Raw genomic sequence first — 17,772 nt, forward strand, 5'->3', positions numbered from 1 at the left:
AACCGGTTCCGGTGGCGGGATTCCAATAATTTGACAACCGGTTCCGGTGGCGGGATTCCAATAATTTGACAACCGGTTCCGGTGGCGGGATTCCAATAATTTGACAACCGGTTCCGGTGGCGGGATTCCAATAATTTGACAACCGGTTCCGGTGGCGGGATTCCAATAATTTTACAACCGGTTCCGGTGGCGGGGTTCCAATAATTTAACAACCGGTTCCGGTGGCGGGATTCCAATAATTTGACAACCGGTTCCGGTGGCGGGATTCCAATAATTTGACAACCGGTTCCGGTGGCGGGATTCCAATAATTTGACAACCGGTTCCGGTGGCGGGATTCCAATAATTTGACAACCGGTTCCGGTGGCGGGATTCCAATAATTTGACAACCGGTTCCGGTGGCGGGATTCCAATAATTTGACAACCGGTTCCGGTGGCGGGATTCCAATAATTTGACAACCGGTTCCGGTGGCGGGATTCCAATAATTTAACAACCGGTTCCGGTGGCGGGATTCCAATAATTTGACAACCGGTTCCGGTGGCGGGATTCCAATAATTTAACAACCGGTTCCGGTGGCGGGATTCCAATAATTTAACAACCGGTTCCGGTGGCGGGATTCCAATAATTTGACAACCGGTTCCGGTGGCGGGATTCCAATAATTTAACAACCGGTTCCGGTGGCGGGATTCCAATAATTTGACAACCGGTTCCGGTGGCGGGATTCCAATAATTTAACAACCGGTTCCGGTGGCGGGATTCCAATAATTTGACAACCGGTTCCGGTGGCGGGATTCCAATAATTTAACAACTGGTTCTGGTGGTGGGATTCCAATAATTTAACAACTGGTTGTTTACAAGCACCATTTCAGCAACCGGTTCTGCAGAAGTGGTGCAAACCGGCTAAATCCCACCACTGGATAGACCCACCCCCCTTCCCTCCCTTTCCTTTTCCTCTCCCCTCCCTTCTCTTTGCCCCTCCCCTCTTCCATTTCCATTCCCCTCCCTGTCTATCCTCCTCCCATTTATTTTTCTTCATCCTCTGTTGGGATCCCCTGCCAACTGAATAATAATGAAAGTATAATAGCAGGAGGGATCCAAGAATTAAACTACATTGGTGGGCCTGCGTGAGTTCCCCTTCTGGCATGTTTTTAAAACTGAACGATGAGTTATCGTCATTTTAAGTATTTATAATGTTTTTTGCATCATTTTGAAAAATGATGGAAATCGCTCTGAGCCTTTAAGGAAGTGCGGTGAATAAATCTACTACTAACAATAACAACCACCATAACAACCGCCACCATAACAACCATAATAAATCATAATTTCTTACCATCTGCAGCCAGATGTTGGTGGTCAACACCTGGTTCTTCTCATCCTGCCAAGGAGAAAGGAAAGCTTATTCCCTAAAAATATGGTTGGTCTCAAAGGTTCTACTACATAGGTGTCAGACTCGCGGCCCTCCAGATGTTATAGACTATAGTTCCCATCATCCCCTGCCAGCATCTTGCTGACAGGGGATGATGGGAACTGTAATCCATAACATATGGAGGGCCGTGAGTTTGACACCTGTGTTCTACTACATGAAAATCTAGGTGTTTTCCTGCAGGCCAACATGGCTACCTACTGGAACTACACAGAGGTGGACAATGGAAAGTCCCCACAGTTCATCTCTTGCCTTGAAAAGCCTACAGGGTCCACATAAGTCATAAGAACCTAAGGAAAGCTCTGCTGGATCAGACCAGTAGTTCATCTGGATAGGCATCCTGTCTCACACAGTAGAATCATAGAGTTGGAAGAGACCAGAAGGGCCATCAAGTCCAACCCCCTGACATGCAGGAACAATCAAACCTCTGTTGAAAAACCTCCAAAGAACGATACTCCACCACCCTCCAAGGCAGCGTATTCCACTATTGAACAGCCCTTACTGGGGGAAGTTCTTCTTATTGGTTAGGTGGAATCTCTTTTCCTGTAACTTGAATCCTGGTCCTAGTCTCTGGAGCAACAGAAGACAAACTTGCTCTCTCATCAACATGACAGCCCTTCAAATATTTAAACATGGCTATTATGTCACCCCTTAACCTTCTCTTCCCCAAAGTAAACATACCTAGCTCCTGAAATCTCTCCTCGCAGGGAATGGATTCCAGACCTTGTACCATTTTTGGTCACCCTCCTCTGGACCCATTCCAGTTTGTCAATATCCTTCTTGAATTGCAGCACCCAGGTAATTCAGAATAGAGGGGTATTATTCAGAATAGAGGGGTATTATGTCTTTCCATCTAGACACTGTACTCCTACTGATGCAGCCCAGAACAGAATAGGCTATGCCTCTGCTGGTCAGTACTTCGATAGGAACCCTCCAATGAATACCAGGGTTGTGACAAAGAGCCAGGCAATAGCAAACCGCCTTCTTTGAAGGTTTTGGCCCCTTCCGCACATGCAGAATAATGCGTTTTCAAACCGCTTTCACAACTGTTTGCAAGTGGATTTTGCCATTCCGCACAGCTTCAAAGGGCACTGAAAGCAGTTTGAAAGTGCATTGTTCTGCATGTGCGGAAGGAGCCAAAGTCTCCTTCTTTGGAGGTTTTTATACAAAGGCTGGATGGCCAGCTATCAAGAATGCTTTGATCGTGTCGTCCTGCATGGCAGGGCTGTTGGACTGGATGGCCTTGTTGGCATCTTCCAACTTTATGATTCTACTTCTGAAGGTAGAAAACCCTACGAGGTTGCCTTAAGTCAGCTGTGACTCGACCACACTTTCTACCACCACCACACCTCTAGCCATTACTGCATCTTCTGTCAGTGAATGTAGTGGTTAATTGTGGCAGACTCTAATCTGGAGAACTGGGTTTGATGCCACACTCCTCCACATGAATGGTGGACTCTTATCTGGTAAACTGGGTTTGTTTCCCTGCTCCTCCCCATGAAGCCTGCTGGGTGATTTTGGGCCAGTCACAGCTCTTTCAGAACTCTCTCAGTCCCGCCTGCTGTGGGGAGAGGACGGGAAGGAATTTGTAAGCCACTTTGGGACTCCTTACAGGAGAGAAAAGCAGTGTATAAGTCCATCTTCTTCTTTGAATTAAAAAGTATTTTCTTTCCGGCTGCGACTTGAAAGCACTCTGTAGGCATAAACACGGGTGACTTATAATTTAGCGGTCAAATTACTCTCTTCTAATCCTCTTAAAACACAAGTGGGTGGTTTTATGGTCAAGCAATAACCTGAATTAGAATAAATCTCCAAACCAAGCCTGGAGAAATCCGTTCACCCGTTTGAAAGGCCCAAACGCATCTCCTGGCACCCCTGCTTACCACGTCCATAATCTGCATGAGACTGAGAGTGAAGTAGACGGTTAGGGGGTGCGCGTCATTGCTGACTGGCCTTTCCAAGGGGATGTAATCTTCCATCAATTCCTTCAGCAGTTGGCGCTGGTAGTTCCCTCCCCGGGAGCCTGCAAAACACACGGGCGCAGAGCCCAGTTACATTTCCGACAAATGGTTATAGAATGAGGGGAGTGTTATGTTGCTCCATCTTTGGTTGTATTTGGTGCCGGGGGTTCCATCTAGCTTTACAGATTATATTTTATTTTATTTTAGACGACACTATTTATGTTGTTGGGATAAGTGCTCCTGGTAGTTGGAGATTATCCCTTATTCGTAGTTAGAAGAGCGGCACGGGTGGCTAGAACACAGCAGAAGCCTTACCTTGTGTGCGTGCGTGCGCGTGTGATGGATCCCAAAGTGCAGCAAGCTTACACAAAAGAAAGTCGGAGTCAGTTGTAGTTTCTAATCTAATAAAAAGAGTATTTATTAGTGAACTCCATTCTGGATAGAAAGGTAGGTAGATAGAGTCACTATGCTATCCTAATCTAGCTGGATGGAGATGGATGCGAGGAGCATCCATCCTCTCTCTAGGCATGGTAGGAAGAAGAATGGAGAAGGGGTCGAGGAAGAAGCGGGAAGGAAGGAAGTCCCTGAGAGTATCAGTCTAACATCAAAGGGATAGAACCAGCATGATAGAGTAAAGGTGTCAAATCCCTAGGTCCCTATCTAGCCACTAGCTCTCTAGTAAAAAAAACCCTCTGTAGGTTGAGGCAGGAAACAGCGTAACAGTGTAAAGTCCTTCACTTCCAACATATGTGACATCTTATTGTATGTTTATATCAGAGGTGGGATCCAGCAGGTTCTCACCAGTTCCCGAGAGTGGGTTACTGATTATTTGTGTGTGCCGAGAGGGGGTTATTAATTGGGTCTGCTTTTCCGTTAGAAATTCCATTAGAAAGTCAAAAAATCATAAAGTCCTGTTGTTTCCTATGTGGCTGGTTACGAAGGTAGAAAACGGGATAATTCTCCCTGTTGGGCTGTTTTCAAAACATGTTTTAGAAATATGGTCAAGTTCCTTGTTTAAGGAAAGTATCCTTCTTTTGATTTCTAGAAACAAAATTAAGTATTTGAAAGTATTAAGTATTTGACAGGCAGTCAATTGGAGAAGTAGTTGTTTCTGTTGGCAGTAGACAATAGGACTTGCTATAATGAGTTTAAATGATGGATAGAAAGATACCAGCTGGAAATTAGGAACTTTTTTTTACAGTAAGAGTTTTTTACAGTAACAGAGAAATTATTAATGCCCCGCCCCCATCATGCCCGGCCACGCCCCCATCATGCCCCGCCCAGCCCCATTGGTGCTACGCCACTGTTTGAATCCCACCACCATGGGAACCTGTTACTAAAAATTTTGGATCCCACCACTGGTTTATATGCTGTCAGCCACGCCCAGCCTGCTTTGGTGGGGGACAGCGGGGTTCCCAACAAAAAAGCGGTGGGGGTTCCACCTATAGAGAACCTAGACTATTTCTGCACCAGATGCATACACCGACCTCAAACAATTGAGGGTCAGCTCAGCAACAGTCTCAAAACAATTACGGTAGTTTATATAATACCTTGGATCAAAACACAAATCATTTCAGAATCGCCGCTACATAAATCCAGGCAAAAATGCTCAACAGAAAGGAGGCTATTCATAGATATCTCAGCAATAATTTGTTGTCTTTCTGTTACATGCGGTTAGAGCTAACAGCCATTATGGGTGCAACCAAAACAGGGGACAGCATGGTGAAGTGGTTAAGAGCAGGTGGATTCTAATCTGGAGAACCGGGTTTGATTCCCCACTCCTCCCCCTGAGGGGCAGAGGCTTATCTGGTGAACCAGACGTGTTTCTGTGCTCCAACATTCCTCCTTGGGCTAGTCACAGTTCTCTCTGAACTCTCTCAGCCCCACCAACCTCCCAAGGTTTCTGTTGTGGGGAGAGGAAGGGGAAGGCCCTTGGAAGCCACCTCGAGTCTCTTTACAGGAGGGAAAGGTGGGGTATAAATCCAAACTCCTCCTCCTCCTCCTCCTCCTCCTCCTCCTCCTCCTCCTCCTCCTCTTCTTCTTCTTCTTCTTCTTCTTCATTATATTGAGTTGGTTGATCTTTGTGTATTCAAGAAGGTTTGCACTAACTATATTTTTTGGGTCACGATTTTTCTTTTTACGGTTTTTTAAGCTTGAAGGTTTGAAATACCGACCCACCCCAGAGGTCGGCAATCGTAGGGATGAAGGAGCCTCAAAATCAGGCTTGAAATAGACCCAGAAACCTGCATTAGCGAATGCCAAGTTAATCCATATATTGCTTACGGCTTTCAGAAAAAGGAGTCATCCTGAGTTAACCAGAATTCTATATCTAAGAATAGTTGTGCCTACAGGGGAAGTTTGTAAAATATGCTTACCCGAGAAAGTAAAAGGAACTGATCCAGCTTGCTAGATTCGGCTCCCTCTCTCTCCTGTGTACACAATAAATCTGCTTTCTATTAATACAAAGAAACTCTCTGGCCCCTTCCGCACATGCAGAATGATGCACTTTCAATCCACTTTCAATCCACTTTGCAGCTGGATTTTACTGTGCGGAATAGCAACATCCACTTCCAAACAATTGTGGAAGGAGATTGAAGGAGCATTATTTTGCATGTGCGGAAAAGGACTCTGGGTTTCTTCCTGGACGGCTACTGCCAGCTGGCGAGCCCTAAATCCCAGTGGCCAAGGGGTCTTCTCCTTCAATTTTCTCTGTCTCTCTCTGAATGGCAGTTGATGGGGGGTGGAAATTAGTGGTAGCCAGTGGTGGGTTCCAAAAATTTTAGTAACAGGTTCCCATGGTGGTGGGATTCAAACAGTGGCGTAGTGCCAATGGGGCTGGGTGGGGCACGACGGGGGTGTGGCCAGGCATTCCGGGGGCGGGGCATTAATAATTTCTCTGTTACTGTAAAAAACTCTTACTGTAAAAAAAAAGTTCCGAATTTCCAGCTGGTATCTTTATGTCCATAATTTAAACTCATGATAGCAAGTCCTGTCGTCTACTGCCAACAGAAACAACTACTTCTCCTCTAATTGACTGCCTGTCAAATACTTAATACTTTCAAGTACTTAATTTTGTTTCTAGAAATCAAAAGAAGGATACTTTCCTTAAACAAGGAACTTGACCATATTTCTAAAACATGTTTTGAAAACAGCCCAACAGGGAGAATTATCCCATTTTCTACCTTCGCTAACCAGCCACATAGGAAACAACAGGACTTTATGATTTTTGGACCCAATGGAATTTCTAACGGAAAAGTGGACCCAATTAGTAACCCCCTCTCGGCACACACAAATAATTAGTAACCCACTCTCGGGAACTGGTGAGAACCTGCTGGATCCCACCTCTGGGTAACCTTTGGCCCATTTGCTCACTGTGGGCCCTAGGGTGGCATGACAACTCATCTCCAAGTCTACAGGGATTAGTGGCTCTGAAGAAAATGGTGGCTTCAGAAGGCAGACACTATGGCACACCATCGATTCTAATTGACATCCCTCACTGAATTCACTCCTCCACAGCTGTGGCCCCCAAACTCCAGGAATTTCTCTGGCCAGAGTTGGCAACAGGAGGAACAGGTTGCTGAGGAGGGTCCTTGGCTCTGTGGTAGAGCATCTGCTAGGCCCCCGGGCTCTGAATAAGGAGTCCCCGTGGCATAAGAACCTTAGAAGAGTTCAGTAGTCTTATCTCGTCCTGCCTTCCACAGTGGCCAATCAGTTCCTCTGGAGGGCCAACAACAGAGCATAGAGGCCGAGGCCTTTACAAGAACATCAGACAAGACCTGTGGAGGTCCATCTAGTTCAACATCCCGTCCCATTAGTTCCTCCAGTGGTTCTCAACCTGGGGGTCGGGACTCCTTTGGGGGTCGAACGGCCCTTTCACAGGGGTCGCCTAAGACTCTCTGCATCAGTGTTCTCCATCTGTAAAGTGGATCAATGTTAGGGTTGGGGGTCACCACAACGTGAGGAACTGTATTAAAGGGTCGCGGCATTAGGAAGGTTGAGAACCACTGCTCCAGAGGCCCAGCAACATGGCCTAGAGGCCAACGACTTCCCCTGATGTTGCCCCTTGGCACTGGGATTCACAGATTGACTGCATCTGAATAAGGAGGTTCCTTTAGTCCCCATGGCATAATCTGCTGATCACCTGGATCAGACCAGTGAGGGTCCACCAAGTTCAGCATCCCATCTCACTCAGTGGCCAGCCAGTTGCCCTGGAGGTCCAACAACAAGAGAGAGAGGCCAAGCCCCTCCCCTGATGTTGCCTCCTGGCACTGGTATTCAAAGGTTGACTGCCTCTGAAAGTGGGGGTTCCATTTGCCACTTCCATGCACACACCCATACGGAGAAACACCTAGATCAGGGGTGTCCAACTCTGGCGCTTCAGATGTTCATGGACTACAATTCCCATAATCCCCTGCGGGCCTGACCTAGATTCATGGACTACAATTCCCATAATCCCCTGCGGGCCTGACCCTGCGTGCAAGAATGGGGAAGGGGAAACAATTTTAATCGCCATCTGAATTTGTATAATTTATATATGATTTTTAACTGGGATTGGGTGTGAAATGGATTTTAACTGTTTTATATAATTGATGGACACCGCCCTGAACCCTTCGGGGAAGGGCGGTATAGAAGTTTAAATGAATGAATGAATGAATGAATGAATGAATGAATGAATGAATGAATGAATGAATGAAAGGACAGATTTGCCAAGTAATGTTCCAGTCTGTAGGGCACCAGAGAAAATAACACCGTCCACTGTGCAGAACTGGATCAACAGCTCCGGATTTTTAGAGGGCACAGAAAACGATGCTCATCAAATCACATCACGTCCGGGCACAGCTGCACAGCCTTTTCCTGCAAGGACATCGGCTTATTTACGCTGCTCGGATAACTCCAAATGTGCCCCAACAATAGCTCCAGATCAGAGAAATCCCCCCCCCCCCTTCCAGTTGGACTCACCTGCTGAACACTTCCTAACCACTCCTCGGCCTGCTGTTTATCTGCTCAAAGGACAGGGCTCAGAAAATGGACATTTCCCTTGTCAAGCCAAATGGATCGACAATGAACAGGAAGTTAAGGATAAAGCAAGCCCTTTCCGGCCCTCTTCGCAAGATTTGGATTCTGTGGGGACGGAGACCGCTTTTTGATAGCACCCAGTCGGCACCAAGGGGGGGAAATGCTCATTTGCAAAAACTGGGAGCTAACTTACGGAACTCATTGACACAAGATCAACATGGCCGCTAGCCAGATCACTTCCAACAGAGGAGAAGTGAAGAAGAGCCTTGCTGGATCAGTTTGATGGTCCGCCCATTCCAGCAGCCAGCCTCACATAGTGGCCAATCTGGAGCACCAACAATGGGCAGAGAAGCTGAGGACTCCCCCTGGCATCACTTCCAGACACTGGGATTCAGAGGTTGACTGCCTCTGGATATGGAGGCTCCCTTCAATCACCATGGCCACGAAGTGAGGAACCTCTTCTCCTGGAATCTGCCAAGCCTCCTTTTAAAGCCAATAAAGAGAACTGATTTGGATGGCTTGATGGCCAAATGCTAGCCAGATCGTGGAAGCTAAGCAGGATCCGCCCTGGTTAGTACTTGGATGGGAGACCACCAAAGATGTCCAGGGTCGCTATGCAGAGGCAGGCAATGGCAAATTATCTCTGAACATTTCTGGCCGAGACCTAGATGGCCCAGGCTAGCCTGATCTCACCAGATCTTGGAAGCTAACCCTGGTTGGCCCTGGTTGAATTGGAGGCCTCCAAGGCAGTCCAGGGTTGCTATGCAGAGGCAGGCAATGGCAAGTCATCTCTGAACATTTCTGGCCGAGACCTAGATGGCCCAGGCTAGCCTGATCTCGCCAGATCTTGGAAGCTAACCCTGGTTGGCCCTGGTTGAATTGGAGGCCTCCAAGGAAGTCCAGGGTTGCTATGCAGAGGCAGGCAATGGCAAGTCATCTCTGAACATTTCTGGCCGAGACCTAGATGGCCCAGGCTAGCCTGATCTCGCCAGATCTTGGAAGCTAACCCTGGTTGGCCCTGGTTGAATTGGAGGCCTCCAAGGAAGTCCAGGGTTGCTATGCAGAGGCAGGCAATGGCAAGTCATCTCTGAACATTTCTGGCCAAGACCTAGATGGCCCAGGCTAGCCTGATCTCACCAGATCCTGGAAGCTAATGCCCAGTTTTTAAAGAAATAATCCTGGTTAATGCTTGTATGAGAAACCACCAAGGAAGTCCAGGGTTGCTACACAGAGGCAAGCAATGGCAAACCACCTCTGCTTATTACTGCCATGACCTGGATAGACCAAGGTTAGCCCAATCTTGCTCGATCTGGGAAGCTAAGCAGGGTTGGCCCTGGTTAGTAACTGGTAGAGAGACCACCAAGAAAATCCAGGGTCGCTCCGCAGGCAATTGCAAACCACCTCTGAATGTCTTTTCCCTTCAAATCTCCACGGGGTCGCCAGAAGTCGAATGGGTTGAAGACACTTTCCACCCCAAAGAAGACATTCTCAGAAAGAGGAGGAAGGCTATTAGCCATGAGTGCAAACTAGAACATCCATGTGCAGAAGCAGTCTACCTCTGAATACTAGCTGCTGGGGGGGCGGGAGCGGCAGAGGATAGCGGAGGAGGGCTGTCCCCTGCCCGTTCCCTCTTTTAGAAGCAGAATTGAGTTGTCCGCAGACAGAGACAAATAAGCCAGACTGTCAGTCAGATCTTGGCAAGCCAGACTCACAGGTCCAAATGCACTTCGGGCAGAAGTTCCAGAGAGGCTTTTCAAGAGAGACCCGCTAGGGAGAGGAGCGGTAGCAGATGGGAGCATTGCAGCCCCCCCAGGCAAACTATCCTGTGTAGGAGGGGGGGGGGTCTGCTCTTCCTGTCTGGCTCCATCCGCCTTCCCAAGAAATAATGGCTGGGCAAACAGACCCAACAAGCCTGAAATAGTCGAGCTGGGAGGGCAGGAGATGGGGGGGGGAGCAGAATGTCCTTGCTTTCTTTCAAGGGGGTGGGGGGGGCGATAGCAGATAAACGTCAAAGCCGGAGTTCCCTTTGCTACCAATTATACACTACTGTATTTGCCACCATGCAAAACGAGGCTGTCTCCCTTGTATATAAATATAAAAGGGGGGGGGGGTCATCTTCCATTTGGTGCATCACTCAATGCCCAGATTTTTTTTTAAAGGGTATAATACTGGGGGGGGGGGGATATATTTTTAAAGTGCATACTTTTTGGGGGGGGAGGGGCGTCTACTATTTGGGGCACACAATGCCCAGATTTATTAAAAAGGAGTCTGCTACTTGGAAGGGGTGGGGTGTCATTTATTTGGTGCACCACTCAACGCCCAGATTTTTTTTAAAGGGTATAATATTTGGGAGGGCGTCGTCTTAATGTCCAGATGTTTACGGGGCATAATCTTGAAGGGGGTGGGGGGGTCGTCTTCCAATTGGCACACTACTCAATGCCTAGTTCTTGTTTTTTAAAGGATGTAATATGGGGGGGGGGGTCGCCTTCCATTTGAGGATCTGCGCGGGGGGCGGGGGTTCCCCTCCGGATCTGGGTGCTGCGAGGGGCTCTCTGCCCGCCTGGCATCCCCCCGGTGCCCCCCCCCCCCGCTTACCTGGGCAGAGCAGCAGCAACAGGAGCAGGCCGGCGCCCAGGGCCAAGAGTCCCGCGGCCGGCCCCGGCCCCATCCCCGGCGGCAGCGGCCCGCTAGTCGCTCGGCTCCTGCATGGCGCTCGCTCGCTCGGCTCTGCTGGCTTCGCCGGCGCCTGGCAGGGAGGCGGGCGGGAGGGCGGGCGGCGGGTTGGTGAAGGCTGGCAGCAGCAGCAGCAGCGCCGCGTGGGGCGGAGGGGCCGGCGGAAGACCCGGGGATTGGGGCGGGCGCTCGCGGCTCCCTCGCTTCGGGGAGGAGGGAGGAGCGGAGAGGCGCTTGCCCAGCGGAAGGGACCGGCGCTGCACAACAGCCAGACAAGGTGGGAACAGCGGGGGGAGAATCATAGACTTGGAAGAGACCGCAAAGGTCGTCAAGTCCAACCTCCTGCCGTGCGGGAAGGTGGGAGCCTGGGCGGAGGGAGAGAGAATGGGTCCGATAAGGCACCCAACCACCGAAACGAGGGTGATTTACAACAGCCTGCCTTCTGTTGCCAGGTCACTTCTCACATGTGGCGACCCTCTGAATTAATAATTCCCAAATATTAGTATTTATTAGTATTTATTTTTATTTAATTACAGTTATACCCCACTTTTCCTCCAACCATGATAGGGCTCAAGGCGGCTTACATCATTTATTGCTACTGATTAATAATAATAATAATAATAATAATAATAATAATAATAATAATAATAATAATTTCCTAATGAAACTAAGCATTAAGTGCAGTCAAATCGCTTTGGACTTATGGCAACCCTCTGAATTAATATGATAATAATGATGACCGATGTACGCGAAATGGTATCAAGCCACTTCTGGCTTACAGCGCCCCTGTGATTTCATGATCCACAAATAAGAAGAAGCAGGTCTGAGCCACGTGGCCTTTTGTAATTGATAGGTGGAGATTTTATCAATGCATTGATCGTTCAAGTGAACTCTTGAGATTTCTGGATGTGGCGCCCAGTGTGACAAAAATCGCTGGGACCACAACGGCTGGTCTGTGCCATAATCCCTTGACTTCCGGGCTCCGATCTTGGTATTCCGTCATCTTTTCCAGCCCTTTTTCTTCACCCCTGCTGTCGCCGTGTACTGCCAATTCGATTATCCGGACTTTTCTTCCTTCCGCCACTGTTTTGTCTGGGGCATCATGCGCCAAGACTTTATCTGTTTGCTTCTGGAAGGCCCCACAAGATTTGCGCCTGCTCATTTTCAACGACTCTTCCAGTAGCATGTTCCCATCAATTTTATTCTCCTGGCAAATGGTAATTTTTACAGATGTTCCAGTGAATCGCTTTAGTGACTGTACTATTTATTTATAATCAGCTTGTGTTATCTTCCTGTTATATATCTGCCCATACACTACACCAATAAATTCCCCTCCAGAGTGTTGTGGGGTTTCCAAGCTGTATGGCCATATTCCAGTGGCATTTTCTCCTGACATTTCACCTGCGTCTGTGGCTGGCATCTTCAGAGGATCATCTTCATCTTCCGATGAAGTCCGGCTTTGGCTGGGAAGGGTATTAAATTTAATAAAATAAATACATCCTAGATTCTTGGGAAGAACCCGATGTGTATGAAGGCCAACACTGAATAGGGATCCAGTGGCTGCGGTTTCATGAAATAATAGAAGAAGAAATAATAATAATAATAATAATAATAATAATAATAATAATAATAATAATAATAATAGTATCCCACTTTTCTGTCTTTACAAGGGCCACAAAGGCAGCTAATAATTTAAATATACATAATAAAAATCATAGTTTAAAATCATTGAGTTAAGGTTGCCAGCGCTGGGAAATTCCTGGTGAAATTCCTGGTTGTACTGGTGAAGGACTGTGTTTTTAGGAGTACAGGATTCCAATGCCCTTTGAAGCCCACCCTTCAAAGCAGCCATTTTCTCCGCAGGCTCTGATTTCTGTAGTTAGAAGGTCAGCAGTAATTCCCAGGAGTCTCCTGGCCCCTGGAGAATGGCAACAATAATGGGGAGTTTAACCTGGAGCACATGATGAGCACAGCCAGCAGGACCCCTAAGCACATACAGAGCGCCTGTCCCTCACTTGTCCAAATCGAAGAGCGGTCATGTGGTTGGCTTGCCGGCTTGGGGCCCAGCCATTCTCCTTTTAGGAAACTTCCCAGAACGACAGAGGGCAGAGGTGAGTTCCCCAGGAGAAAAGGGCTGTTGGCAGAGGTGGGATCCAACCAGTTCTCACCACTTCTCTAGAAGTGGTTACTAATTTTTTTCTGAGTGCCGAGAAGGGGTTACTAAAGCAACCTCCCTGCCCAATAGGGACTGGAGGAGCGTGTGTGTGGCGGCGCCACTGTTTGAATCCCACCACCATTGGAACCTGTTATTAAAATTTTTGGATCCCACCACTGGCTGTAGGGCACTATACATAGCAAAGATCTGGGACTGCCGGACTTTAGAAAGGCTGTGGGAGCTGGGGATGTTTATTCTGGAGAAGCAAAGGTTAAGGGGGGACACAATAGCCATGTTTAAATATTCGAAGGGATGCCATGTCGAAGAGGGAGCGAGCTTGTTTTCTGCTGCCTCAGAGACTGGGACACAGAGTAATGGATTCAAGGTGCAAGAAAAGAGATTCCACCTGAACTTTAGGAAGAACTTCCTGACCGTCAGGGCTGTTGTACAGTGGAATTCCCTGCCTCGGAGTGCGGTGGAGTCTCCTTCTTTGGAGGTTTTTAAAGAGAGGCTGGATGGCCATCTGTCGGGAGTGCTTTGATTGTGTGTTCCTGCATGGCTGGGGGTTGGGCTTGATGGCCCTCAGGGTCTCTTCCAACTCTATGGTTCAAGTAGGGCTAGGAGATTTCCTGGATTCACACTGATCTCAAAACGAGACAGATCAGCAACCCTGGAGAGATGGGAAGGTGGTCTTTCTGGCATCTTACCTGTAGAGAAATTGCTTAACTTGACCTGACTGTGGCCCGGGTAGAGGCCAACGGCATCATATTTGTCTCTTAATAAATCAAAAGATTTTTATGATAAATTTTTCAGTCTCAAGTCCCTTCCCAAGCTGGATCCCCAAATCTCCAGGGATTTCCTAACCCAGCTTGGGCAGCTCTTCCCCTCCTGTGGGAAATGCCGGGCACCAACCCCTAACTTGCCCCCTCGCAGCCACCACAGGCAGCCACCCTTTCTTCCCCTGTTCGTTCTGCAGCAGCTGGTCAGGGATGCAGGCAAAGCAGTAAATTGTACCTGCTGCAGAAACCATCGGGATTCCCACAGAGCCAGCAGCAATAATTGAAATAACATTCTTGGCCCAGGAGGAGGCCCTCCATTCCAGAAGGCCAAAGGCTCTCCCCCTAGCTGGGAATTGAAGAGAGCAGGAGAGGTTTATTTCGCCATCAAACACACATTATGTTGCCGCAGCTCACGAAGAGCAGGGTCTGCAGAAGTGGCATTTTCTCAGCCCGAAACATCAATGTGCCAGAAGTTCCACCGGCCTGGGTTCTCATCCTGTGGGATGTGGAAAATACAAGATTTGATCCTTGCAGGATACACCCAGGGTTCCATCTCGTCCAGCGTCTTGCCTGCCACGGTGGCCAGGCCCCCCCCCCCCAGCCCACAAGCAATGGCTTGCCCCATTTGCACCTGGGATAGAACGGGCCCACTCTATCACATGATGCTGCCTCACACAGAACAAGGCCCTTCTTTGGGACATCTAACTCAATATTTCCATCATCAAGCTCAATATTCCCGTCATCTAACTCAACATTCCTACCTTGACTGTCAGAAAGTCTTCCAGACCTCAAGCCTAGCCCACATGTGGTGGCAGCGTGAACTGCTCCACTGCAGACTCCCAGAGGAATGCCACACGTGGGACAACTCCCTTGTGTTTAAAGCTCCCTGCCAAGACAAACGCTGCACAGGTAAAAAGGGGGGAAAAAGCTTTCTTCCTGCAATGCTAGCTTTCCAGCTGAGGGGAATCTTTCCTGCTCAGAGCTGGAAGCCACACCTCCCCCTGTAGTCTGAAATAGGGGTTGTTCATTTGACTGGCTCAGCATTTGGACTTCCTTCCTTCCAGCTCCTTCCTCGACCCCTCTCCATCTTATTCCTACCATGCCTAAGGAGAGGATGAGCCTCCTGCGCATCCATCCCCATCCAGATAGATTAGGATAGCATAGTGAACCTATCTACCTACCTTTCTATCCAGAATGGAGTTCACTAATAAATACTCTTTTTATTAGATTAGAAACTACAACCGACTTGCTTTTGTGTAAGCTTGCCGCACATTGGGATCCATCACACGCACGCACACGAGGTAAGGCTTCTGCTGTGTTCTAGCCACCCGTGCCGCTCTGCTAACTACGAATAGGGATAATCTCCAACTACCGGGAGCTCTTATTCCCAACACTTATGAGCAGTGTGGACTCTTCTGGTGAACTGTATTTGAGTGACCTTGAGCTAGTCACAGTTCTCTCCGAACTCTCTCAGCCCCACCTACCTCACAAGGTGTCTGTTGTGGGGAGAGGAGGGGAAAGGAGTTTGTAAGATACCTTGACTCTCCTTACAGGAGAGAGATAACAAAGCTTTGGAAATCTGAGAAAACACCCTCAGTGAAAGACTGGGAGAAGATATAAAGGAAGCCGATGAACTGACTTGGAAATTAAGAGAAGACGAAATTTCTTCTCCAAAAGAAATTGGAATATTTATGAAAGTCATTTGAACTCAATTAGATAATGCTACTTTAAGATTATTTAAAAAGCGTAAAGGGAAAAGTAAAAAATATTGGATTGAGGTTATTGCATTAGAATACTAGTAAGGTTTAGGATTAGAAAATTGTAAAAAATGTGCTATATAAGAATTGACCAGGTAGTTTTTCATAGTTGAAGTTTGTTTCTTTGTGCTTTTTCTGTTCTTCTCCTTAAAGGTAGTAATAATGTTGTATTTGTGAATGGAAATAATATCGAATAGTCGTAGATGTCATTCCTAAATAATTTTATTCAATTTTTTTTAATAAAAGGGGGGATATAAATCCCAAACTCTTTCTTCTTCTTCTCCCCCCCCCCTTCTTTGAATTAGCATCTGAATGGCGTCATCTCTGTTCTGCCTCGGTGCCTAGTAGCTGAAGGAATACAAGCTGAAACCGAAACCAGGTAAGATGGAGGTGACAGGCTGACATCTGGGGTGACAGAACGCTACTTACCTTTGGGTGGAATGTGTCCTTGACAGATTCCATTCAGAGCTCGGAAGCGCTTTTGGGCACTGCCCTTTTGTTTGAAAGACAGGTCTGCGCAATAGCTAAGAGTGCGGTTTTTCCCAGCCGCTCATACCTCACAAAGCATTTCCCCTCACAACTGACTGATCCCAGCTATGCGCCAGTCGCTCCCCGGCTTCACTAATGCGATGGGCTCCGCTCCGAAGATGACCCAGATATTTCAACTGATTCAGAACACGGGAGGGGAGTGGTTTTGCCAGGAGCTTGTTTATCTGCTTAGATCCAGTCGGCTTCAGGATCTGGATCCTGGCTGCCTGCCTGCTCAATTCGACCCGCTGGTCCTTCATGAACCAAGTCCCGTATGCTTAAAGTGCTCCCCCCGCCGCCCCCCCCCCATGCACCCAGGCAGCACGCTCTCTGTTAGCAGATGTGAATAAGGCCCGCGTGTTTGTGATACTTTTCAGCAGAGCCTACTACACTTCAGAAAGCTTTCCAGAGAGGGAAGAGAAGGCGTCTCCTCAGTTTATTTTATTTATTTATTTATTTATTGTTATATTTATAAACCTCCCTCCCCCAAAGGGCTCAGGGCGGTGCACAGACAAATAGATAGAGCACAGTAAAATCGATAATACCAAATTTAGATAAACATTAAATGATGGCTCTATATTATTAAAACCAACCCCATTAAAATGCAGCGTTCTAACATCAAATATATCAATGGCGTCCAACTACTAAATCCCCTTAGAGGAAGAAGGAGGGGAAAAGGGCAGCATGGTCCATAGATGACATAGAAAGGTGGGGGGAACCATCAGCGGCCGGCCTCCCCGAAGGCCCGGTGGAACAGCTCTGTCTTGCAGGCCCTGCGGAAATCATTGAGATCCCGCAGGGCCCGCGTAGCTGGAGGGAGAGCGTTCCACCAGGCAGGGGCCAGAGCTGTAAAGGCTCTGGCCCGGGTGGAGGCCAGCCGCATCATTGAGGGGCCAGGGATCACCAGTAGGTTGGCCTCTGCTGAACGCAGAGGCTGATTTGGGACGTATGGGGCAAGTTAGCATGCATCTTATTAGGGAAAGCCCCTAGAACATTACTACACTCAAGCTACACATCTGCTGCTGAGATGCATTTATGCTGAAACACATGAGCTTATATCCTACCACAGAAGTGCAACCCTCCATGAATAAAGGTAACGTTTCCCCTTCAGTCGTGTCCGACCCTGGGGTACCACTGTGAGCAGAGATTTTATAGGCAAGCCTCTTTTGTGGGGTAGTTTGCCATTGCTTTCCCCGGCTATTCTTTACCCCCTAGCTATGAGCTAGGTACTCATTTACTGACCAAAGAAATGGATGGATGGCTGAGTTGGCCATGAGCCAGCTGCCAGGATATCTGACCCACAGGGGGCTTGAACTCCTGGCCATGTGAGTGGCAGTGCAAGCACTTAACCACTACGCCACGCGGCTCCTCCTCCATGAATACAAAGCCGCAAAATGCAAACAAACAAGATCCTCAGCAGGAACTGAAATAGCCAAATGGTCTCAGGCAATATTTTGTGATAATATAAAATGTCCTAAAAA

At 48.0% G+C, this 17,772-nt stretch overlaps 1 protein-coding gene across 4 annotated transcripts in view; it reads right to left on the reverse strand.

Moving 5' to 3' along the window:
• The window catches only part of LOC125440895 (neuronal acetylcholine receptor subunit alpha-7-like), a 28,171-nt gene extending 11,803 nt beyond the window's left edge, over positions 1-16,368 (reverse strand). For 2 of the 4 annotated variants that reach the window (XR_007245761.1, XM_048510984.1), the window contains exons 1-3: positions 10,995-11,320; positions 3,306-3,445; positions 1,330-1,374 (exon numbers count right to left, since the gene is read on the reverse strand). Coding sequence is in view for 3 of the 4 variants with exons in the window: in XM_048510984.1 (XP_048366941.1) it covers positions 1,330-1,374; positions 3,306-3,445; positions 10,995-11,067 (258 nt within the window). In the remaining variant the exon portion in view is untranslated. Of the gene's footprint in view, positions 1-1,329; positions 1,375-3,305; positions 3,446-10,994; positions 11,321-16,192 lie in introns of those variants that run through there. The other 2 variants (XM_048511007.1, XM_048510997.1) reach the window with 2 other exon arrangements.
• Between the last annotated feature and the right edge of the window lie 1,404 nt (positions 16,369-17,772).

This window comes from Sphaerodactylus townsendi, linkage group LG01 (assembly GCF_021028975.2).
Source record: "Sphaerodactylus townsendi isolate TG3544 linkage group LG01, MPM_Stown_v2.3, whole genome shotgun sequence".
Lineage (NCBI taxonomy): Eukaryota > Metazoa > Chordata > Lepidosauria > Squamata > Sphaerodactylidae > Sphaerodactylus > Sphaerodactylus townsendi.